Here is an 18719-nt window from a genome sequence, read left to right as displayed (position 1 = left end):
GGAAAGCTTTTATGTAAAGAGAGTTGGTTTTGTTTTGTTTTGGGTAGGATCAAGTCTTTAACTTAAGGTCTTTTATTTACCTTTGGTCAGATCAAGAGAAGACGTTGTTGTTGTCCAAAAAGATTTTTCCAATCAGTCCTCCCAATTACCTGCTATTTTCAGGCTGCTTTGTGATTTTTCAGTATATATTAGCAAAACAGATATCAGGTCAGTGTTCTAAGTAGATCTAACATGTGCTCTCTGTCCCTCTGTGTCTCTCTCTTCACTGTTCCAAGTTGATCTATGTCTGGGCCAGAGGTCAAAATAGCATTCTTAAGCTATACTGTGTGGTGCATATGCTCGAGGCAGTGACAGCAACCTCTACAGATGACCCATGCTCGGTGCTCCAGGTGAAAGAACAGCAGCAAAAGAACTACAGCTTTGAGTAATGTAGTAATGTAGCATGACAATCCAGGTGATCCTTGTTTTAGTTGTTCAGAGCACTGTATAGTCTGTACCAGAGACCCTAGAAGCTTAACAAATCCATGTGGAATAGGATATGGAATACAGGTGGTCCTAAGTCATCCTTTGCAGTTTAGATTTTACTTTACACCCTCACAGCCACTGGGAAGGCAATCTTAGAAGACTTGGAAACCACAGAAAACTACAACTATTCCCTTCCACTGAACTATAAGTATCTAAGACCCAAGAAGGCATCCTATCTGATTATATACTTATAATTAATAGATACTACTTAAATACTTGCTGTCTCTTTCTGTCCCTTCTCCAGAACAAAGCAGACTATATAAATATTTGTATATATTTATTTATATTTATATATAGTGACAAGTAGAATTCTACTTGGTACTGGAAAAGAGAGAGAATGACAATACCAACACATTCGCTTTTGTCACTTACACTAATCAATATGCAGCTCAGGTGATAGGAAAGACACGGGGTGGACCGACAGCGAGCTATGACACTCTACCACTAATCATCTGCATCATAAATGGCCAGTTCCTTAAGACCATTTATGATGCCTGAGTTGAGAACAGGCCTTTTAGTGGTCACTGGTTCCTTGACATCCTCCAGAATGACTAGCTGCTGCACATTTAAAACAGAGCCAGTGTTAGCAGACGCCTCTTCTTGCTTTTCTGGCTGAGGTGGCCCAGAGATAGTGCAGTGCTCCTCCCTGTGTTTCTCGGAAGGACAGGCAGACCCAGACAGGCCGCCGTCTGCACCCCGGTGTTCTCCAGATGCTGACATTTCCAGCTGGCTTTCCACTTCACCAGATCTTGGAAGCCCGTGAGCACAGTCACTTGGTTTGGCCTCCAACTGTTGAGTGGTTCCAGAGGGTTGAATACAGATGTCAGCTACCTCAGGACTAGCACTAGGTATTTGAGAAGATTCTAAAACTTTGTTAGCCTTGCTGATGGTAAGGTCGTGATCACTAACAACCAAAACCAGAGGAGAAGATTCTGCAGGCCTCTGCTCAGGGTCTCCTTTATTCTCTTTTGACCATGGAAAGGAAAGATCCAGTTTCTTTCCGAATACTAGTTTTGGCTCATTTCCAAGGATACCCCCTTTCCCCTCACTAGCTCCTTCAAACAGAGTGGATAACTTCTTAAAACCTGACATTAAGCCAGTCTCTGCTGCTATGTTGCCAGATGAGCAAGAAGAGTTAAAGAGAGAACTCAGTGTCTTCCTATGGTCAGAAGGAGAGGATGTAAAGTGAAGCTTTGGCCAACTGGACATATTTGGGATCTCAAAATGAGGCCTTGTCTGCTCTGTTTCCTGGGGGGCTGCAGGTAGATCTTTTGGGGTATGAAGTATACGAGAACTTTCTCTGTCACAAAGCACAGGTTCCTCTTGCAAAGGACAAGAATGATTCCCTGGTGTTTCTAGCGTGTTATTCTCACTGACTCCTGCCTCATCAAACAGTGAAGTACTAGTTTCTAAAGAAGTAGTTGCAAGCCCCAGGAAATCCTGGTTTGTGCTGGCCATTGGCTCTGGCTCGGGCTCAGGCTCGGGCTCAGGCTCAGGCTCGGGCTCCGGCAGTGGTTGGCTTGAAGAGGGAAGCTCTTCCGCAATCCAGGCAGACTCTGGCTGTGGCTGTGCTGGAGCAAGAATGTGTTCTGCTTCCACTGACGTCTCTGTGTCTGTTCCCTGCAACAGCCCCATGTCTCCTTCATCACTCAAAGACGTTCCTTGTGCCATGCCATCCTCTGAGACAGAAGATGTGGCAAGTCCTTCAAAACACGGGGGTTCTGAAACAGTTTCAGGAATATTGCTTTTCTGCACTTCAGGTGTTAGTCTATGGTCACTGGTCAAGAGATCTGACTCTGACTTTGCAACCATAGTTATGTGCCAGGCACTGAGAGAAGATTCTGAATCGAGTGGTGCAAAGGCAGCTTTTCCAGGCAAGCTTTTTGGAGGTATTGATCCTCCAGGATCTCTGGAACAACTACTCTGAAGGCATGAAGCAGTTACAGATGGTTCTTGTTTATGTGTCTCTGGTTTGGGACTTCTAAAAAATCCAAACAACTCACTTTTGAGGGGCTGGGCTGATGCATCAGGGGAAAAAGGAAAAAACGAATTTTTCTTTGGAGATTTAGGAGTAGAAAAAAGTCCAGAAAAAGTCTTAGGCTGTTCAATTAAGGACCCAGAAAATGATTTTACTTTGGTCATAAACCCTGAAAGTATTTCTACTTTGGAGCCTAATCCTGATTTGTCTTCTAATTTATCTGCATCACTGTTCTGAAGGAGCCCTGTATGCCCTGGCTCTGGAGAAGGGGAATCCACAATCTGTGCTAAGAGACTGTCAGAGGCAGTTCCCAGGGGTAAGTTCAATGGGTCAGTGATCAATCTTTCATTTTGATGTTCAATACAAATATCTAAATCATTGAGCTTCTCATTCAAATCATTCTCATGAGGAAAAGGCTTAGGTGCTGGGTCCCTAGGGGAGGTTTCTTGGTGGGAAGCATCCTCTTCCTGAGGAGCCACCCCTAGGGCTTGCTCCTGAAATTCTGATAAAAAAGCAACCTCATTGTCTGGCAACTGATTCACATGAAAGTTAGAAGCAGTTGCTCTTTTTGCTCCTTCCTTACTGGAACTCACGTTTCCTTGGGTTTTCTCTATGTGGAACTCCTCTGAAAGGGACGCAGTAAGTTTAGTGGTGCTACTAGTAAATAAACAAGGAGCCATTTGTTCTTCATCAACTACTTCTTGGACCATGCTTTCTTTATGACCCTTAGAACCTTCCTTTGTCATCGTGTCTCTAGAGTCTACAGAAACAACTGGCTTTCTACAGGGCTGGGCAGTCACTGGGGCAACACTTGAAAGGCTTTGCTTCTCCTCAGAGGTCTGCTGCTTCTCCTCCAGAAAAGACAGGTTAAACAAACTGAAAGCAGAGCTGTTGCGAGAGGCATCCTTCTTGATGCTCAAGCTAGCCGTGGAGAAAAAGGAAGGAAGCGTGAACAGCCCTTCTGCTTGAGATTTGGTGTTTGGGGGAGCTGCAGAGGTTTTATTCAATTTTTCAGATGCAGTTAAGAAAGAAAATATATTCTTTCTGGTTGGTAGCTTTTGTTGAGATGCAGGTGTAGCAGTTGAAAATTTCCATTCTTGGTTATCTTGCTCTTTTGTATTTCCTTTACTCAGAGCATCAAAAGACTTATTATTCCTTGGAACCTCCGTTTCTGTCGCTATAGCACCAGTTCCTTTTGAAGAGCCTCTGGGAGACTCTCTGGGACTACCTGTTGAAATAGGTGGACTTGCTGATGGCTGCACCTGTTGGTCTCTCACAGGTACCTCGTTTTTGTTCAAATCATTACTCTGCATCTCCCTGGTTGATGGTTCTCTTAGCCCACTGTCATCAATAGTGGTCTGTTTGGTCAGGCTTCTAATTCTAACCTTCTTTTCTGAGAAAACTGGTAGAGAAGAAATTTTTCCTGTATCCTGATGAACTAGGTGTACAGGGATTGGACTTGAACTGCCTGCACCCTCATCGATTACTGAAGAAACAGACCTAATTTCAGTTGTCTGTATGGGAGACACACTGGTTTTAAAGAAATCCCCAAGGGTACCAAAAAAAATTGAAACACCAGAAGATTCTTTCTTTTCCTGAGATGAAACCTTTCCACCTTTATCACCATTCTTTTCCAGGTCTGACAATTCTTCCTTATATACCTGGGTTTTAAAGAGGTTCAAAATTCCAGATGCCTGTTTCTCATTTGTCACTGTACTTACTGAAGACTCTTCTTCCCAACGGAAGAGTTTCAGAGCACTTTTAAGCAAAGTTCTCTCAGACTCCTTGGAAGGCTGGTCCTGCAGAAGCTCAGAATTCTTATGCTCATCCTTACTAAGCTGTGTTGCAAGAGGATCTGAAATGGACATTGCTGTCATAATTTTAACATTGTCTACATCTGTTTTAACTTTAGGAGTTTTTTGACTTACTTGAAAACCAGATTTTAATAAACTTTCTTTCTCCATCTGACCATTTTTATGTGAAGGGAGTTCTTGCCTTATATTGTCAGTAAACGCCGGTCGCTGAACACTGGATGCCGTGTGCCTCTCCAAATCCTCAAGGTGACTTCTGTCCTCCTTTGCAGAGTTATATGACAATTGCTTGCTTAAGATTAATGGCTGAAGACCATCATATATGGGCTCAGATAACTCTGATTGCTGATCTGTTTTCTGTATGACCAAATTGTCTACAGATTCACTCTTGTCAAAATTCAAACTACTTCTAACCAAGGCACCCAAAACAGAAAATACAGGTGTTAATTTGTTCGCTAAAGATGTTTCTTCCTTTTGTGTACTTTCAGTCGTACTTTCAGGATGAAATAAAGAGGAAGCATCTTCAGAAGATGACTGAAGCAAATGGAGCCTGGAAAGGTGAGCTGACGACTTTTTAGCTAAGGGCCAGTTCATGTCTCTCTCGATAATTGGGCCTCTATTTAAGACATGATTGCTCATAGTTCCTGGCTTGTTTCTGAGATCCAATACACACTCAAGGTCTTCTGAACGATAGGGTCTCCCTATGAAAGATCTAAAATCTCTTTTAAATTTTTGAGAATTATAGCCTGAAAAATCTAACGGTGTATCCTTTTGGTCAAAACTTGACTCAAGTACTTGAGAAAAGGTTTCCAGATTTACATACAATGACCTCTCAGTTCTTGGCAAAGTTACAGATAAATCAAGAGGGTCTTCAATTGGTTCCTCTTCAACATACCATATCAAATTATCTTCCTTGTTAAGAACTTTAAGACTATGGGCAGAAATAATGCTGTCATCTAACATAATACTTGGGAGGGCATCTGTTTGTAAATTATAGTTCAAATAATCATAATAACAATCAGGTATAAATAAATATACATACTGCCCAGTAGAATCAGTAAGAAAAGAGTATATATACTGACCGTCATGAAACACATAATAGCCATAATTCCCATCCTCTGAGGGCCACCAAACTCCACTTTCAAGATAGGATAACCACTCTTGATACTCATAACCAAAACTTGAAAAGATCAAGTTTTCATCCATTCTTACTGATTCTTGTTCCAGCAGAGAGCGCATAACTTCATCATAGTCTGAAGAGTAACTTAAATCGATGGGCAATTCTTCTAGTGAATTCCTGGTCTCATTAACTGGAAGATAACCAGCGTTTCCACATAATGAGTTGGCTGCCCACATATCACCTCTTAACAAGTAACCTTCATTAAATGCTAACTGGTCAGATGATTCATATGGTAAGTCACATGAAATGACACTGTTTGGATTTGTGCCCCACTCAAATAAACTTGCATTATGATCTTTTTGGCACAAATTTATTACTGGATTTTCTGAGTCAGGCCACAAGAAAGCATCTGCAGATGGAAATGTATTTTGATTCAACAAATGATAAACTGGCTGAAGTCTTCTGGAGTTTTTAGAGAAATCTTTTATATCAGAATCCCATTCAAAACAGTCCTCATCAAAACCCCTATAATGGTTTGACTTATTTAAAATGTTAGTATTTAGTATTGATGAACTTAACTTGTTTGCTCTTTCATGTAGTTTTATTTCAAGATTATGGTTTGGTGTTGGCCTCTTAGCCACAGATTTCTCTAAGAGACCCTGGTCAGTACAATGGAATATGTTTTCAGAAGAAGAGCAATGTTTTTCACTCTCCTGGTTTCTCCATGTAGGAGGGCAAAGATGATTATCAGCCCAACTATCAGATGATGGAATGGTTTCTTCTGATAATGACAAAGAGCTTTTTATAAAGGTATAAGTTTCATTGTTTTCAACCTTGCTCCTCTGGTTCTTGGAAATCACACATGAATCAACAGCATTATCTGTGGATAAATGCTTACTACCATCCAAATTTTTTGAGTCATCAAAAGACATGAGCTTTGCTTCATTTGGATTATAATCATTCACACTGCTGTTTGATTTCAAGTTAAATATTCCAGAGAGTAATGAGCTTGAGGTATTGTTTTTATGGTGGGAACTGTCATTTTTCAAGTTTAATTCCTGTTGTGTAGGCATGTTTTCTAGAAAAGCAAACCTACTTAAAAGGCCAGAAAGGAAACCTTTTTGCATTCCTTTCCTAGAAGTTTTATCTTCAGGTTTGTCTTCATTAATGTCATTGACCAATGTGGATTCTGAAACGGCAGAGACAAGCTCCAATGAAGAGTCTGCCATCAAGGGAAATGCCACTTGTGTAGGAATCTCAGGTTCTCCAGAGAGCCCTAAAGTCACATGTTCTTTGGGCACAATTTCATGGTCGGCTTTTTCAAAATGGCTGCTTGAGTTCAATTCCTCTAAACTCCTAAATTTCCCAAAATCACTACTACTATTTGAAGTTGAGTCAGACTTCACTCTATTATGTTTTTCATCTTCAGAACAATGTGTCTGGTCGCCTTTCTTAAATTCCTCTATGCTGTTAAATTTCTCTAGATCATTATGAATTTTTGAGATTGAACTAGATTTTAATGAATTAAGTTTGACATCTTCAGGACAATTTATTTGGTCATTCTTAGTGAATTCCTCAGTACTTCCCAGTTTCACTAGATCATTATGAATATCTGGAAATGAACCAGATTTTACTGAACAGAGTCTGGTATCCATGTGGCAATTTTGTTGGATCTCTTTATCAGTGGTTGTTACTGAGCCATGAAAACTCTGGTTATTAACAGTGTTATGACTGTCCATGGGAGAAGATTTAAACAAAGGAAAAAATCTTCCTTTCTCTTTTATACCCTGATGCTTTTCAGAATGGCCAAGAACACTGAAAAATGGAATATGTAGTTTTCCACTAAAGGAAAATGAATGTTCATCTTTCTTAGTGTCCCTTTCTGGTCCACCTTCCTCCAGCTTAAGACTTTTTACAGATTCTGACAAAGTTTCCTTCTGACAGATCTCAGGAGAAGTAAACAGGAACTGACTAAATGATTTTCTGAGTGGCTCAAGGAAATCATCCTCTAATGTGTCTGCAGAAGACTCTTGATTTGCAAGGGTAGTGCCAGCAACACCAGGATGCCCCATAGTATCTTCAGCACTTAGTCTGGCTTGGTAGTGTGGCAGAGAAAGCTCCACACAAGGTTTTTCTTCCAACAAATTCCCGATATCACCTTTCTTACCTGTACTACTAGCTAAGTTTGAAGGTTCATCGGCCACTTGTGAGCACAGCAAATCTTCCCTTGCTTCCATTTGGAGATCTGTAGTTTCTCTTTGATTTCTATTTACAACAAGACTACTATTCTGCTTGTCAAATCTGTCCTCGCTTTGACTTGACTCTGAACCACACCCAACAAGGCTTTCTCTACTCGGTAATTTGCAATGGTCTTCCTCTTTCTCAGAAAATAACTTTGATGGATTCAGCATGCTGAAAACAGACTTCACAATTGAACTCTGACTTTGTGGAGCTGAGTCCTTTCTAATAGTTTCTGCACTGTCCTGAAAGCTCTCAACTTTAGTCTTATTACCCAGGTGCTCTCTCTCAGAGGTTCGGCCATGTCTGTCAGCATTCTTAACAGAAGTTGTTTGAGAGGATAAGAAAGACTGTAAGGAAAGATCCTTCTCTAATACTGAGTTGGCACTGGGGCTAGCTCCCAAATTAACTGTCTCTGTTTGATTAAGAGTTTCTGTTTTCTCTGGAACCAAATGAACCAGTTTTTCCACAGAGGTTGTAAGATGCTTTGTGCCTGAACCCACCTTTTCTGTTAGTGAACTGAATAAAGAATCAACAGCACATTTTACTCCATTCAGTTCAGGGAAAGATATGGCCTTGGCCTTGCCATTCTGAGTAATAGTTAAAGGTGCTGTTTGATCTTCAGGTGGTTTCTGTTCTGCATTATCAACAGCAGTATTGTGTTCATATAGTTTTTTAGTTTTTGAAAAGGAACCAAATCTATTAATCTCTTCTTCCTTCTCTGCTAAATACTCTGACACTGTTTCTACCAAACATTGAAGCTCATCCATTGTGTCAACATAGTTCTCTTTGGGTCCCTCGACAGAGGAAGGGGTCATATCTTCCATGGAGCATCGGGACAAATCTCCAACTGTTTTTGTATCACAGTTCAGCCTTTGTAATGGCAATGCTGAATCTGCCACACAATAGTCTTCAGAAAAGTCTCCTATATTATGGACATTGGATAAATGCCATGTTGGTGACATAGTTTCCTGCTCATCAGAAATGGGAGAGCTTAAAAGTTCTTCAGAAGTACTGCTGGTAGAATCATCAAGAACATCTAATGGAGTAAGATTAGAGCTAGAGCCAGATGCGTTTCCATGGCTCCTTAAGCAACAGGGCAAACCATAGTCACAGCTTTCCAAGTTCTTGTTCCAGGTGCCACTCTTCACAAATCCATTTTTGTAAGGGCACAAAACTTGATGGTTTAGCTTCTTCTTTTCAATGTGACAATGGCCAGAATTCTCAGTATCAGGATATGCACATTTAGAATTAATCTTAGTATTATAATGCCATCCTTCATTATCCTCAGAATGGCTATATATGGGTTTTTTCCTCCTCCTATCTACAGTGTTATATTTCTGAGGATATCTGGAAAATGCAGGTACTCCACACTTAGAGCCATGCTTGCCCTTGGGAGATATCTTTCTGAAACTGTACTCTGACTGTTTTTGTTCACTATGGTTCTCATATGTTTTTGAAAAGGTTCTCATTTCTTTTACCCCTACTTCCTTCAAATATATATCACTATTTTCTAGAACGTCTTGTGATGTTTTCCCATTCATCTCATATTTATTTTCTTCCTCTTCATAGTTAACGTTTGAAAAAGCTGAAATAATCCTAATTTTGTCATTCTTAGCCTGCCAGTCTTGTCTGATGTAAGTGGTTAAAATTGAAGGAGTAAGGGAAATGAAAAGGGAGAAACAGAGAAAAGAAAGAAATGAGTTACAAGACTCAATACCTGCTCAATGGGTTTTCAATACTAAAACTCCCAATATGATTTTTTAAAAATTAAAAGAAAACACATGAAAAGGAAATCCACACATGTCAACCAATCTTGTATCAGTATAGAGCATTCCTACATCAGAAAAACAGCTTTAGTGACAATTTAAGTTTTACTTGTTACCATTTATCACTAATTTTTTCACTTTATTTTCTGAGAAGCAAACAAAATTTTTACATGTTTTATCAATATCCACAATGAATATGCAATGCCCAAGTTTATAACTGTTAAGTACATCCAAAGAAAAGTATTAAAATATTTCAAGAAACCTTCATTTATTGATGCCTTGGAGTCTAAAAAGAAAGCTAAATGTTAACTTGCTGAATGTTATATTTGAGGCTATATACACAAAATTTAGCCAAGTCTTTTTAAAAGATTTGCCTCCTTTAAAAAGAAAAATACACATTCCAAAGATAACTTTCGGCTATCAAAAGTATAACTCTACCAAACAAGGAAATTACTTAAAGCAATGTAATTTTTTTGCTTATGAATCCAAAGCTATAGCATTGAGGACATAAAGGACTGTGCCTCCCCATGCTGATCACTGCAAACTCCAGGTCCAGTCTAGATCAGTGAGGACAGAAGCCAGCTGACCTTCATTCACCTGGATTAGAGATTGCCTATTCCTTTATTTCTACACAGGAAGCGTTCACAGACTAGGAGTTTTTCAGGTTAGTATGTTCTTTTAGATATCTGACACTTACTTAAGGATAGGAGTGCAGTTAGGCTTGGTGGTACACACTTTAATCTCAGTAGTAGGGAGGCAGAGGCAGATGGAGCTCTATGAGTTTGAGGCTAGCCTGGTCGATATAGCAAGTTCCAGGACAGCCAGGGCTACGTAGTGTGACCTTCCTCAAAACACTAAACAAATAAAACAGAAAGAAAGTAATAGGACTGAAAAAGTGGTCATAGAAGTCTTTCTTGGTTGAGAATAATAGTCTCTTAGCATTTTCAACACTAAAAATGCCTCGGCTACATGACAGTGAACATAAAATGACATCTGTATAAAACATCAAATTATATAAAATCCCTGTTATTCTGGATTCCCCAAGTAAAATGGCTAAGAAATCAAACATCCACCCACACACTTTTATTTATTTATTTTTTAAAGTCTGGGTCTTTCTATGTAGCACTGTACTCAGGAGGCAGAGGCAGGCGGATCGCGTGAGTTCGATGCCAGCCTGGTCTACAGAGTAAGTACAGGACAGCCAAGGCTACACAGAGAAACCCTGACTTCAGAGGAAACAAACAAACAAACAAACAAACAAACAAACATAACTCTAACGTGGAAAGGATCCAAAATAAATCCACAGATAACCATAGCTATAGTAATTATTTTACTATAGTAATTACCATAGCTATAGTAATTATTATAATTATTTTTATGCTTCTATTTTTCCTCTAAAACACATTTGTTCCTTGGAAGATCTGAAATTTGCTTTATTAAAAACTGTGTAACTGAAGGATCTGAGTCTAAATCTATGAACTGTTCATAATTAATACTAGTAACATCTTCATTTTCTCTTCTAAGTATCGTGTGAATGTGGGCACAGAGGTGCCACAGAACACATGTGAGGTCAGAAGACAACCTCGAGTGTTAGTCCTTGCTTTCCGCCTGGCTTGAAACAGTCACACCATGTGTGCTGAGGCACACTGTGTGCCCAGCCTGCTGGCCCTGTGAGCGTCAATGCTCCTGTCTGTCTCTCATCTCCTGGTGGGGATAAACACCAGGGCTGGTACTGCTGTGTCCCTGAGTCCAGTTCTTATCAGCTCTGAGGCTTTACCTCAGATTGTCTGGACTGTGTGTGTCACCCATGAAACATCCCCCAGCCACTCTTCCAAACTTTCTAATGAAAAATCATCTCAAAACATCAGATTTTTTAAAAATGTCTATAAGAGCTGGGCATGAGGGGCACATGACTAAATAATCCCAGTACTTTGAGTTTGAGGCTAGCCTGTTCTACACAAGTTCTAAACCAGGCCAGACGAAGCAAAACAAACAACAACAAAAAAAAAACTGATGACTTAAAAATCCTTTTAACTTTTCCTATGTTGAAAATGATAGCTTCTTTTTTGTTGTTTCCTCTTTTTAATTTTTTATTTATTACAATTTATTCACTTTGTATCCCAGCTGTAGCCCTTTCCCCATCCCTTCCCAAGAAAATGATTGTTGTTTTTAAACTTAATTTTATATATTGAGACAAGTAAATTTTAACTTATACGAGAACAATTATAGAAAAATCTTAGAGAAATAATTTGTAACTTAAAATATACCATTAATGTTCTTCTAAGTGATATTTATTATATCAACAACCAGAGAAATGGGCAAGATAATATAATGATTAGGTAAATCAATTTGTCCAAATAAAAGAGTATGTAGTTAGGATGCTGCTGGCCTAGGTATCTAATGCTTACACACAGAGGGAAGGGCAAAAGTAAAACAAATTTTGATACAGTTTTTCTTAAAATAGGCCAGTATAAACTAGTGTAAGTGAATAAAACATGTAAGCACTCAGCATAGTGGCAGCTGTTAGTCACAGCTATTCAAGAGAAGAGGCTAAAGCACGAGTTCACTTGAGTTCACCTGAATTCACTTGAACTCAGGAATTCTAGGCTTGCCTAGGCAGTAGATCAAGAACCTGCAGCCTAAAATAAGTAAGTAAATAAAATAAAAAGCAATGCAGGAAAGTTGCCAAAAGCCCCTCTAACCTCTCACCATGGTCATGCAAGCAGCTTCAGTTAAATGCACTGGATCACAAAAAGTAAGCGTGCACAGAGTGTTGGGAGGTAGCTCAGCAACAGAGCACCTGACCTTGCAGGCACAAGGCACAAACTTCAATCCCCAGCATTCTGAAAACCAACCAACCAAGCAATAAATGTAACCACCCATTCAGTAAGACCATTAAGTTGCCAGCTTCCATATGATTCTTAATATATTTCATTTCAGATTCGGAATATGAACCTATTATGTTAATATACTTTAATAAATTTGTTTTAGATTCAGAGTATGAATCTATGTTATGTCACAGTTGTTGTATGAGAAACTTCATTGAATAGACTTTTGACACTGACAGGAAACTAGGGCATGCGATTGTCTAGCAAGTAGCTCCAGATAAAAATTCACCAAGGAAAGCTGACCATGGTAAAAAACAAGCCTTTAATCCCAGCACTCAGGAGACAGAGGCAGGTAGATCTCAGTGAGTTCAAGGCCAGCCTGGTATACAGAATGAGTCCAAGACAGCCAGGAGTACACAGAGAAACCCTATCTCTTAAAAAACAAAAACAAAATATTTCACCAATGTATAAAATACATGAAATGGCTGTGTGTGTGTGTTGGGGGGGAGGGTTGAGATCAAATTGGATTATTTTTTTCTTTTGGTTTTTTGAGACAGGGTTTCTCTGTGCAGCCTTTACTGTCCTGGACTTGCTTTGTAAACCAGGTTGGCCTTGAACTCACTGAGATCCACCTGACTCTGCCTCCTGAGTGCTGGAATTACAGGTGTGTGCCACCACACCCAGGTGAATGATTTTTAAAATAACTAATCTTTCACCAATAAAATAAATGATTCAAGCAAGAATTGACAAATGTTAAAAATCATCGGTAGGGCTAGAGAAATTTCTGAGCAGTTAAAGAGTTTAAGCTCTTTCAGAGGTCCTGCGTTCGACTCCCAGAAACCACATGGTGGCTCCCAGCCATCTATACTGGGATCTTCTGCCCTCTTCTGGAGTGCAGGTGTACATGCAGATAGAGCACTCATACACAAAATAAACAAATCTTTTAAAAAATTAAATTAAAAAATCACTGGTAAAAGTTTTTCTGGAAATGCACTACTACTGTAATCCCAGATATTACTTAGTTATGAATGAGGAAGAGTATTTTTATACTGGGGAGCAATATAGTATATACTAGATTTCTTTACCAACATATCAAATAAAGTATCCCTAATAAGACAAAGTATGTACTTCCTGAATGAACTATGAAGAAAATATCACCATATCTAGTATTTCTGCCAAAAAAATGTTTAAACTGATTCTAAACACAAAGAAACAATCAAATAAAACCAAATTAAATTATAGTCTCAAAACTGATGACTTCGTTTCCTCAAAAAAATGTGTCTTACACAGCTAAAGAAAAAACACAGCAAAGAAATTTTGGTAAATTAAAGGAAACTAAAGAAACAGGAAACCCAAGTACAATGTTTTGAGATTCTTGACTAGATTGATCACCTGTCAAAAAAGGAAAACTACTATTTTTCAAGAAGAAAAAAAATACAAGACTGAGTTTCATCATGAGAACTTGATTCAAAATAAAATAGAATAAAATTTTTAAATGGGGCGGAAAACTGTGCATGAAGAGCCCTGGGAGAACTGGAGAAATTAATTATTTGTGTTTGAGATAATGTCATTGTATTATCAGAGCACTAAGGTTATATAAGATGAAGTCCCCTTTTCAGAAGTTATGTACTAAATTACTTTCTAGTGACATAACATAGTGTCTGCAACTTACTGTATGATATCAGGAAAAAGCACGTATGGATGGATATATTAGGGGTAATCAAATCAAATAAAGTGGCTACATGTTAATGTAAATAAGTCTAAGCAACAAGAATGTGAGTAAGGTATTTGTTGTATCATTTCCCCAAAATTTAAGCTGAAATAGTTTTTTAAACACTGGGGAGTAAGAATAAGCACAAATGCATATTTTTCCTTTATACTCACAATACACACAATACTCACAATAGTCTATGGAAGGGTACATAAAAATGGCAATATGAAGAAGACAAGAAGAAGATGGCACATGGGATGGAGAATAACCAAGGGTATGGATGGGAGATTGTTCACCAAATGCCATATCGTACCTTAAAATTTATCTAAACATATACATATTTTGTATTTAAGAAATTAATAAAGTGAATTAAAATAAGTTCACCAAAAATACCAAATCTGCTATAATAAGATTATATCGGTTATATAATAAGGTTATATCCTTATGAAGCTTCTAGGGAAATAAAAAAGACTACTCAAATACTTATACTGGTCATTTTCTTTGTTTTAATCTTAGTAAATGGTTTGTTAAAATTACTAATGGAGAGAAGTGATGGCGTAGGAGGACCAGGTATTTTTCAGCCACTCACTCAGGTGGGCATGCCCTCACCGGTAGGATCACAAAGACAAGTATTCCTATAGGAAACGCCTATACGTAAGTGTGTGGGAGAGAGATGAAGAACAAAAACCTACATAAACGCTTCTAGCTCTCCCCATCACACTGCTACATTTCCACTACGACCTCCATCAAAGAACTAGGCTCTGCCTGTCAGTGGCCATCATGGGACCTGGATCAATACCGACCTGAGGGCCCGCCGCTCTGGATAGTCAAGGTCATAACTCTGCATAGAATCATTGCAAGAGTCCCGGGAACTGCCTTGAAGAACCACCTGCTGTGGCAATCGCACTGGTACAGGGAACTGGTGCACAGAAGCATTGGGCTGGGTAGTGGTGTGGTAAGGAGGAGGGATGCTATTGCTGGTCTCACTGCGATAGTCACTGTCCCGGTCATCGACAGCACTGTCAGGGTCTTCAAAGGCTGCAAAAAGACACAAACCAACCACCCAGGTTTTATGTAATTTTTCAGAATGCTTCCTGCTTCTAAGTTAGGTAGCCATACACCTGAAACTTAAAAATAAGAGTAAAAATTGAGCTGCATAAAATTGCAGTGACATCAAAACTATGTGCAAAGTGACATCTCTCTTTATCAAATGAGACAGGACAGCTTCATTTTACTGTTGATTCTTGGAGGAACACCTACATTGCATTTTCTCAAGGCAAAGTTCTCTGGAATTCTTCTTCCAGAAGAATTGTTTGTTTGTTTGTTGTTTTTTGAGACAGAACCCTGGCTGTCGTGGACTCCCTCTGCAGAGCAGGCTGGCATTGAACCCACAGAGATCTACCCACCGTTGCCTCCCAACGCTGGGATTAAAAGCATGTGCCGCCATGCCTGGTTTAGCTAGCTTTCTTAATGATAACTAAAACAACTACCATCACAAATAAAAACTGTTAGAGAAGGAATGAACCAATAGTATGCAAACTACATTACATAAAAGCCATATCTGATGCTATACCCGTATGTATATAACTAACAAGGTTCCATATGTCCTTTTTTTTTTTTTCCAAGTTCCTATTTGGCTCACAATGACGAGAAGGAGCACTCACCATTCCCAAACAAAAATACTTTTAGCATATAATGGGCACCTCATATTAGTAATTCTGAAAGATACTCTTGGTAGCAGTGTAAGCTACAGAAATCTCCCAAAGACTGTAAGATCAAACTTCCACTTGGGCAGGAAATCTTGACTTGTGTCCAAACAGCAGAAATAGCAAAGACCTAATGAACTCAAACACACAAAACGAAAATGCAGACAGAACTGATGAGACACACAGCTGTAACTCCTGAACTTGCAAGGTAGAGGCAAGAGGATTAGGAATTGAAATCTATCCTCAGCTACACAGCAAGTTCAAGACCAACCTGAGCTATGTGAGCCCTGTTAAGTATTATCCAGATTACTTAATCTTGAGATGGTGCCAGGATATACACCAGATGTAATATTTTTTTAAAAATAATAATTTTTCTTTAACCTGAGAAAAAATAGACAAGGATAAGAAGAGGGCTCCAAGACTTCAATGTCAGTCTACAGCTAAAGGGAGAGAAATAAATGCATCTGAGCACTGAGGCTAATTAGAAACTGAAAGGGGAAATTAAGAAAAAGGTAAACGCTTCAGCTTGAATAAAAGTTGTTCTAGTGGCAGCCAGAGCCTCTACAACCTACCCCTCAGTGCCATGTGATCTAGGAGAAACCAGCTTTACAGAAAAATAACAGCTTCTGAGCACAAGTTTGACTACTCATCCAAAGAGACTTGTGAGCTAGTTTAAAGGCAAAAATTTTAAAAACCAGCCAGGTGTGCTAACACATGCCCCAGTTTGAGGCCTGGTCTACATAAAAGAGATTCAAACCAGCCAGGGCTATATAGTGAGGCCATGTCTCAAAATAAAGAAAAATACATTTTTTTGAAAATGGAAAAGCCCTGGTAAAGTTTATTTGAAAGATGGAAATGAATAGATGCTCATTCAAATGCTGGATGCCTACACATGCAAGCCCAAACTACAAAGAAGATTTATAATATATGGAGAATGAAAATATGGGTCAAATACTGAATTTTTACTGAAGGGAGCTCCTACATGAGAATACCATATGCCAGGTGCTATATGACTTGAAGGGAAAGAAAGTTCATTTCCTGATGGGGGAGGAAGAGAAGCTTTACTGCTTTGAAGAACCGTGGCTTTTCAGTAGGTAAAAGTGGAGGGGGAAGGGAACACTGGCTAGAGTCCAGATAAGAAAGATGTTATCATGAGAGGGTGTGTGTGTGTGTGTATGTGTGTGTGTGTGTGTGTGTGTTACATTCTAACAAAAATTTAGTAATTCACTCAGCATGTACATAAAAAGCAATAATACAAAATAAATGTAAGGCTGGAGAAATAGCTCAGAGGTTAAGAGTACTGATTATTTTTTCAAAAGTCCTGAGTTCAATTCCCAGCAACCACATGATGGCTCATAACCATCTATAATGAGATCTGGTGCCCTCTTCTGGCCTGCAGGCACACATACAGGCAAAACACTGTATATGTAATAATAAATAAATAAATCCTTAAAAGCAAAGAGGCCCTCTGTGGTAGGCTCCTGTCCTGTTTCCTGTTTTCTCCTTCTTCCAATGTCCATCCCATTTGTCTTTCTGAGTGAGGATTGATCATCTTACCCAGGGGCCTCTGAAAGACTCAACCCAGCAGTGTATCAAAGCAGGTGCTAAGACTCTTAACCAGACTTTGGGCAGAGTGCAGGGAATCCTATGAAAGAAGGGGGAGATAGTGGGACCTAGAGAGGACAGGAGCTCCACAAGGAGAGCAACAGAACCAAAACATCTGGGCACAGGGGTCTTTTCTGAGACTGTTACTCCAACCAAGGACCATTCATGGAGATAACCTAGAACCCCTGCTCAGATGTAGCCCATGGCAGCTCAGTCTCCAAGTGGGTACCCTAGTAAGTGGAACAGGGACTGTCTCTGTCATGAACTCAGTGGCTGGCTCTTTGACCACGCCCCCTGAAGGGGTTGGAGCAGCCTTGCCAGGCCACAGAGGAAGACAATGCAGCCAGTCCTGATGAAACCTAATAAGCTAGAGTCGTATGGAAAATGAGGAGGACCTCCCCTATCAGTGGACTTGGAAAGGGGAGTGGGGGGATGTAAGGGAGGGAGGGGGAATAGGAAGAGGTAAGGAAGGGAGGGGGAATAGGAGGGAATGAGGGAGGCGGTTACAGCTAGGATACAAAGTGAATAAATTATAATTAATATAAAAAAATAAAAATTTAATTAAAAAAAGAAAATAAATGTAGCCTAGGCAAGGTAATTTAGCCTATATCAAAAATGGCCCTCTAACCTCACAGTCAACACTCAAGAAAACGGAATGAAATACTGACTACTGTGCCTCTCTGGCATGTAGTTCTCTCGGATTCAGTCACTGTCTTTAAATCCTGAATTTAAACCACTAGAATTTTCTTGGCCAGAGAAGAAATAAAAGAGAACTAACATGTGTATGTGGCTTACTTTTGCCCATTTGAGAATCATAACATTTATCTTTCTTGGGCTGTTTCTTTGGAGCAGTTCTCTAGCAGCAGAAATGCTCAGGACTCAAGCCACAGGAAGGACTTAGACATTCCAATGACAATGACCACTGAAGTCCGACCATCCGCTGGATACCCCGAGACTGGTTCTCGCCCTGTCCAAAGGACAAAATCATCTCAAACCGAGCACTTCGCTGGGAAGAACTGGCTGCCTGCTCTCCAAGCCAAAGAACAAAGGTGGGTTCTAGTGTAGGTGGGCTGCTTCAAGGAAAGTCAGACCATGGCCTGTCATTTCCCAAGATGACACTTGGCTAGAGGAATGACCAGACACATCAGCCTGCTCTGTAGATCTCCCCGCTTTGTCTTCACACAGCCACACTAAAATGCACAATGACCCTGCCCTCTAGTCAGCTCAGAATAAACTTTCTATGAGACCTAAAGTGCCAACACCACAGGCCGATGGCACCACAGTGTCTAGGGAACAGTTTGCTAGTCCTATTAGGAACTCAAAATCAATCTCTTCTCTCTCCTTCTCTTCCTTTTTCTATCACTCCCTATGCCACCTGCCACCAAAAAAAAAAAAAAAAAAAAAAAAAAAAAAAAAAAAAAAAAAAAA

At 39.6% G+C, this 18719-nt stretch overlaps 1 protein-coding gene across 1 annotated transcript in view; it reads right to left on the bottom strand.

The window, feature by feature from the left end:
* Positions 1–18719, bottom strand: part of Unc13b (unc-13 homolog B) — a 192244-nt gene that overhangs the window by 71434 nt on the left and 102091 nt on the right. The window contains exons 8-9 of the mRNA XM_055597640.1: positions 14784–15018; positions 1037–9022 (exon numbers count right to left, since the gene is read on the bottom strand). Coding sequence (XP_055453615.1) covers positions 1037–9022; positions 14784–15018 — 8221 coding nt within the window. The remainder of the gene's footprint in view (positions 1–1036; positions 9023–14783; positions 15019–18719) is intronic.

This window comes from Psammomys obesus, unplaced genomic scaffold (genome assembly GCF_907164565.1).
Source record: "Psammomys obesus unplaced genomic scaffold, mPsaObe1.curated_primary_1811, whole genome shotgun sequence".
In the NCBI taxonomy this organism is placed as follows: domain Eukaryota; kingdom Metazoa; phylum Chordata; class Mammalia; order Rodentia; family Muridae; genus Psammomys; species Psammomys obesus.
The sequence above is the reverse complement of the archived record's forward strand: the minus strand, read 5'-3'. Positions and strand labels throughout refer to the sequence as shown.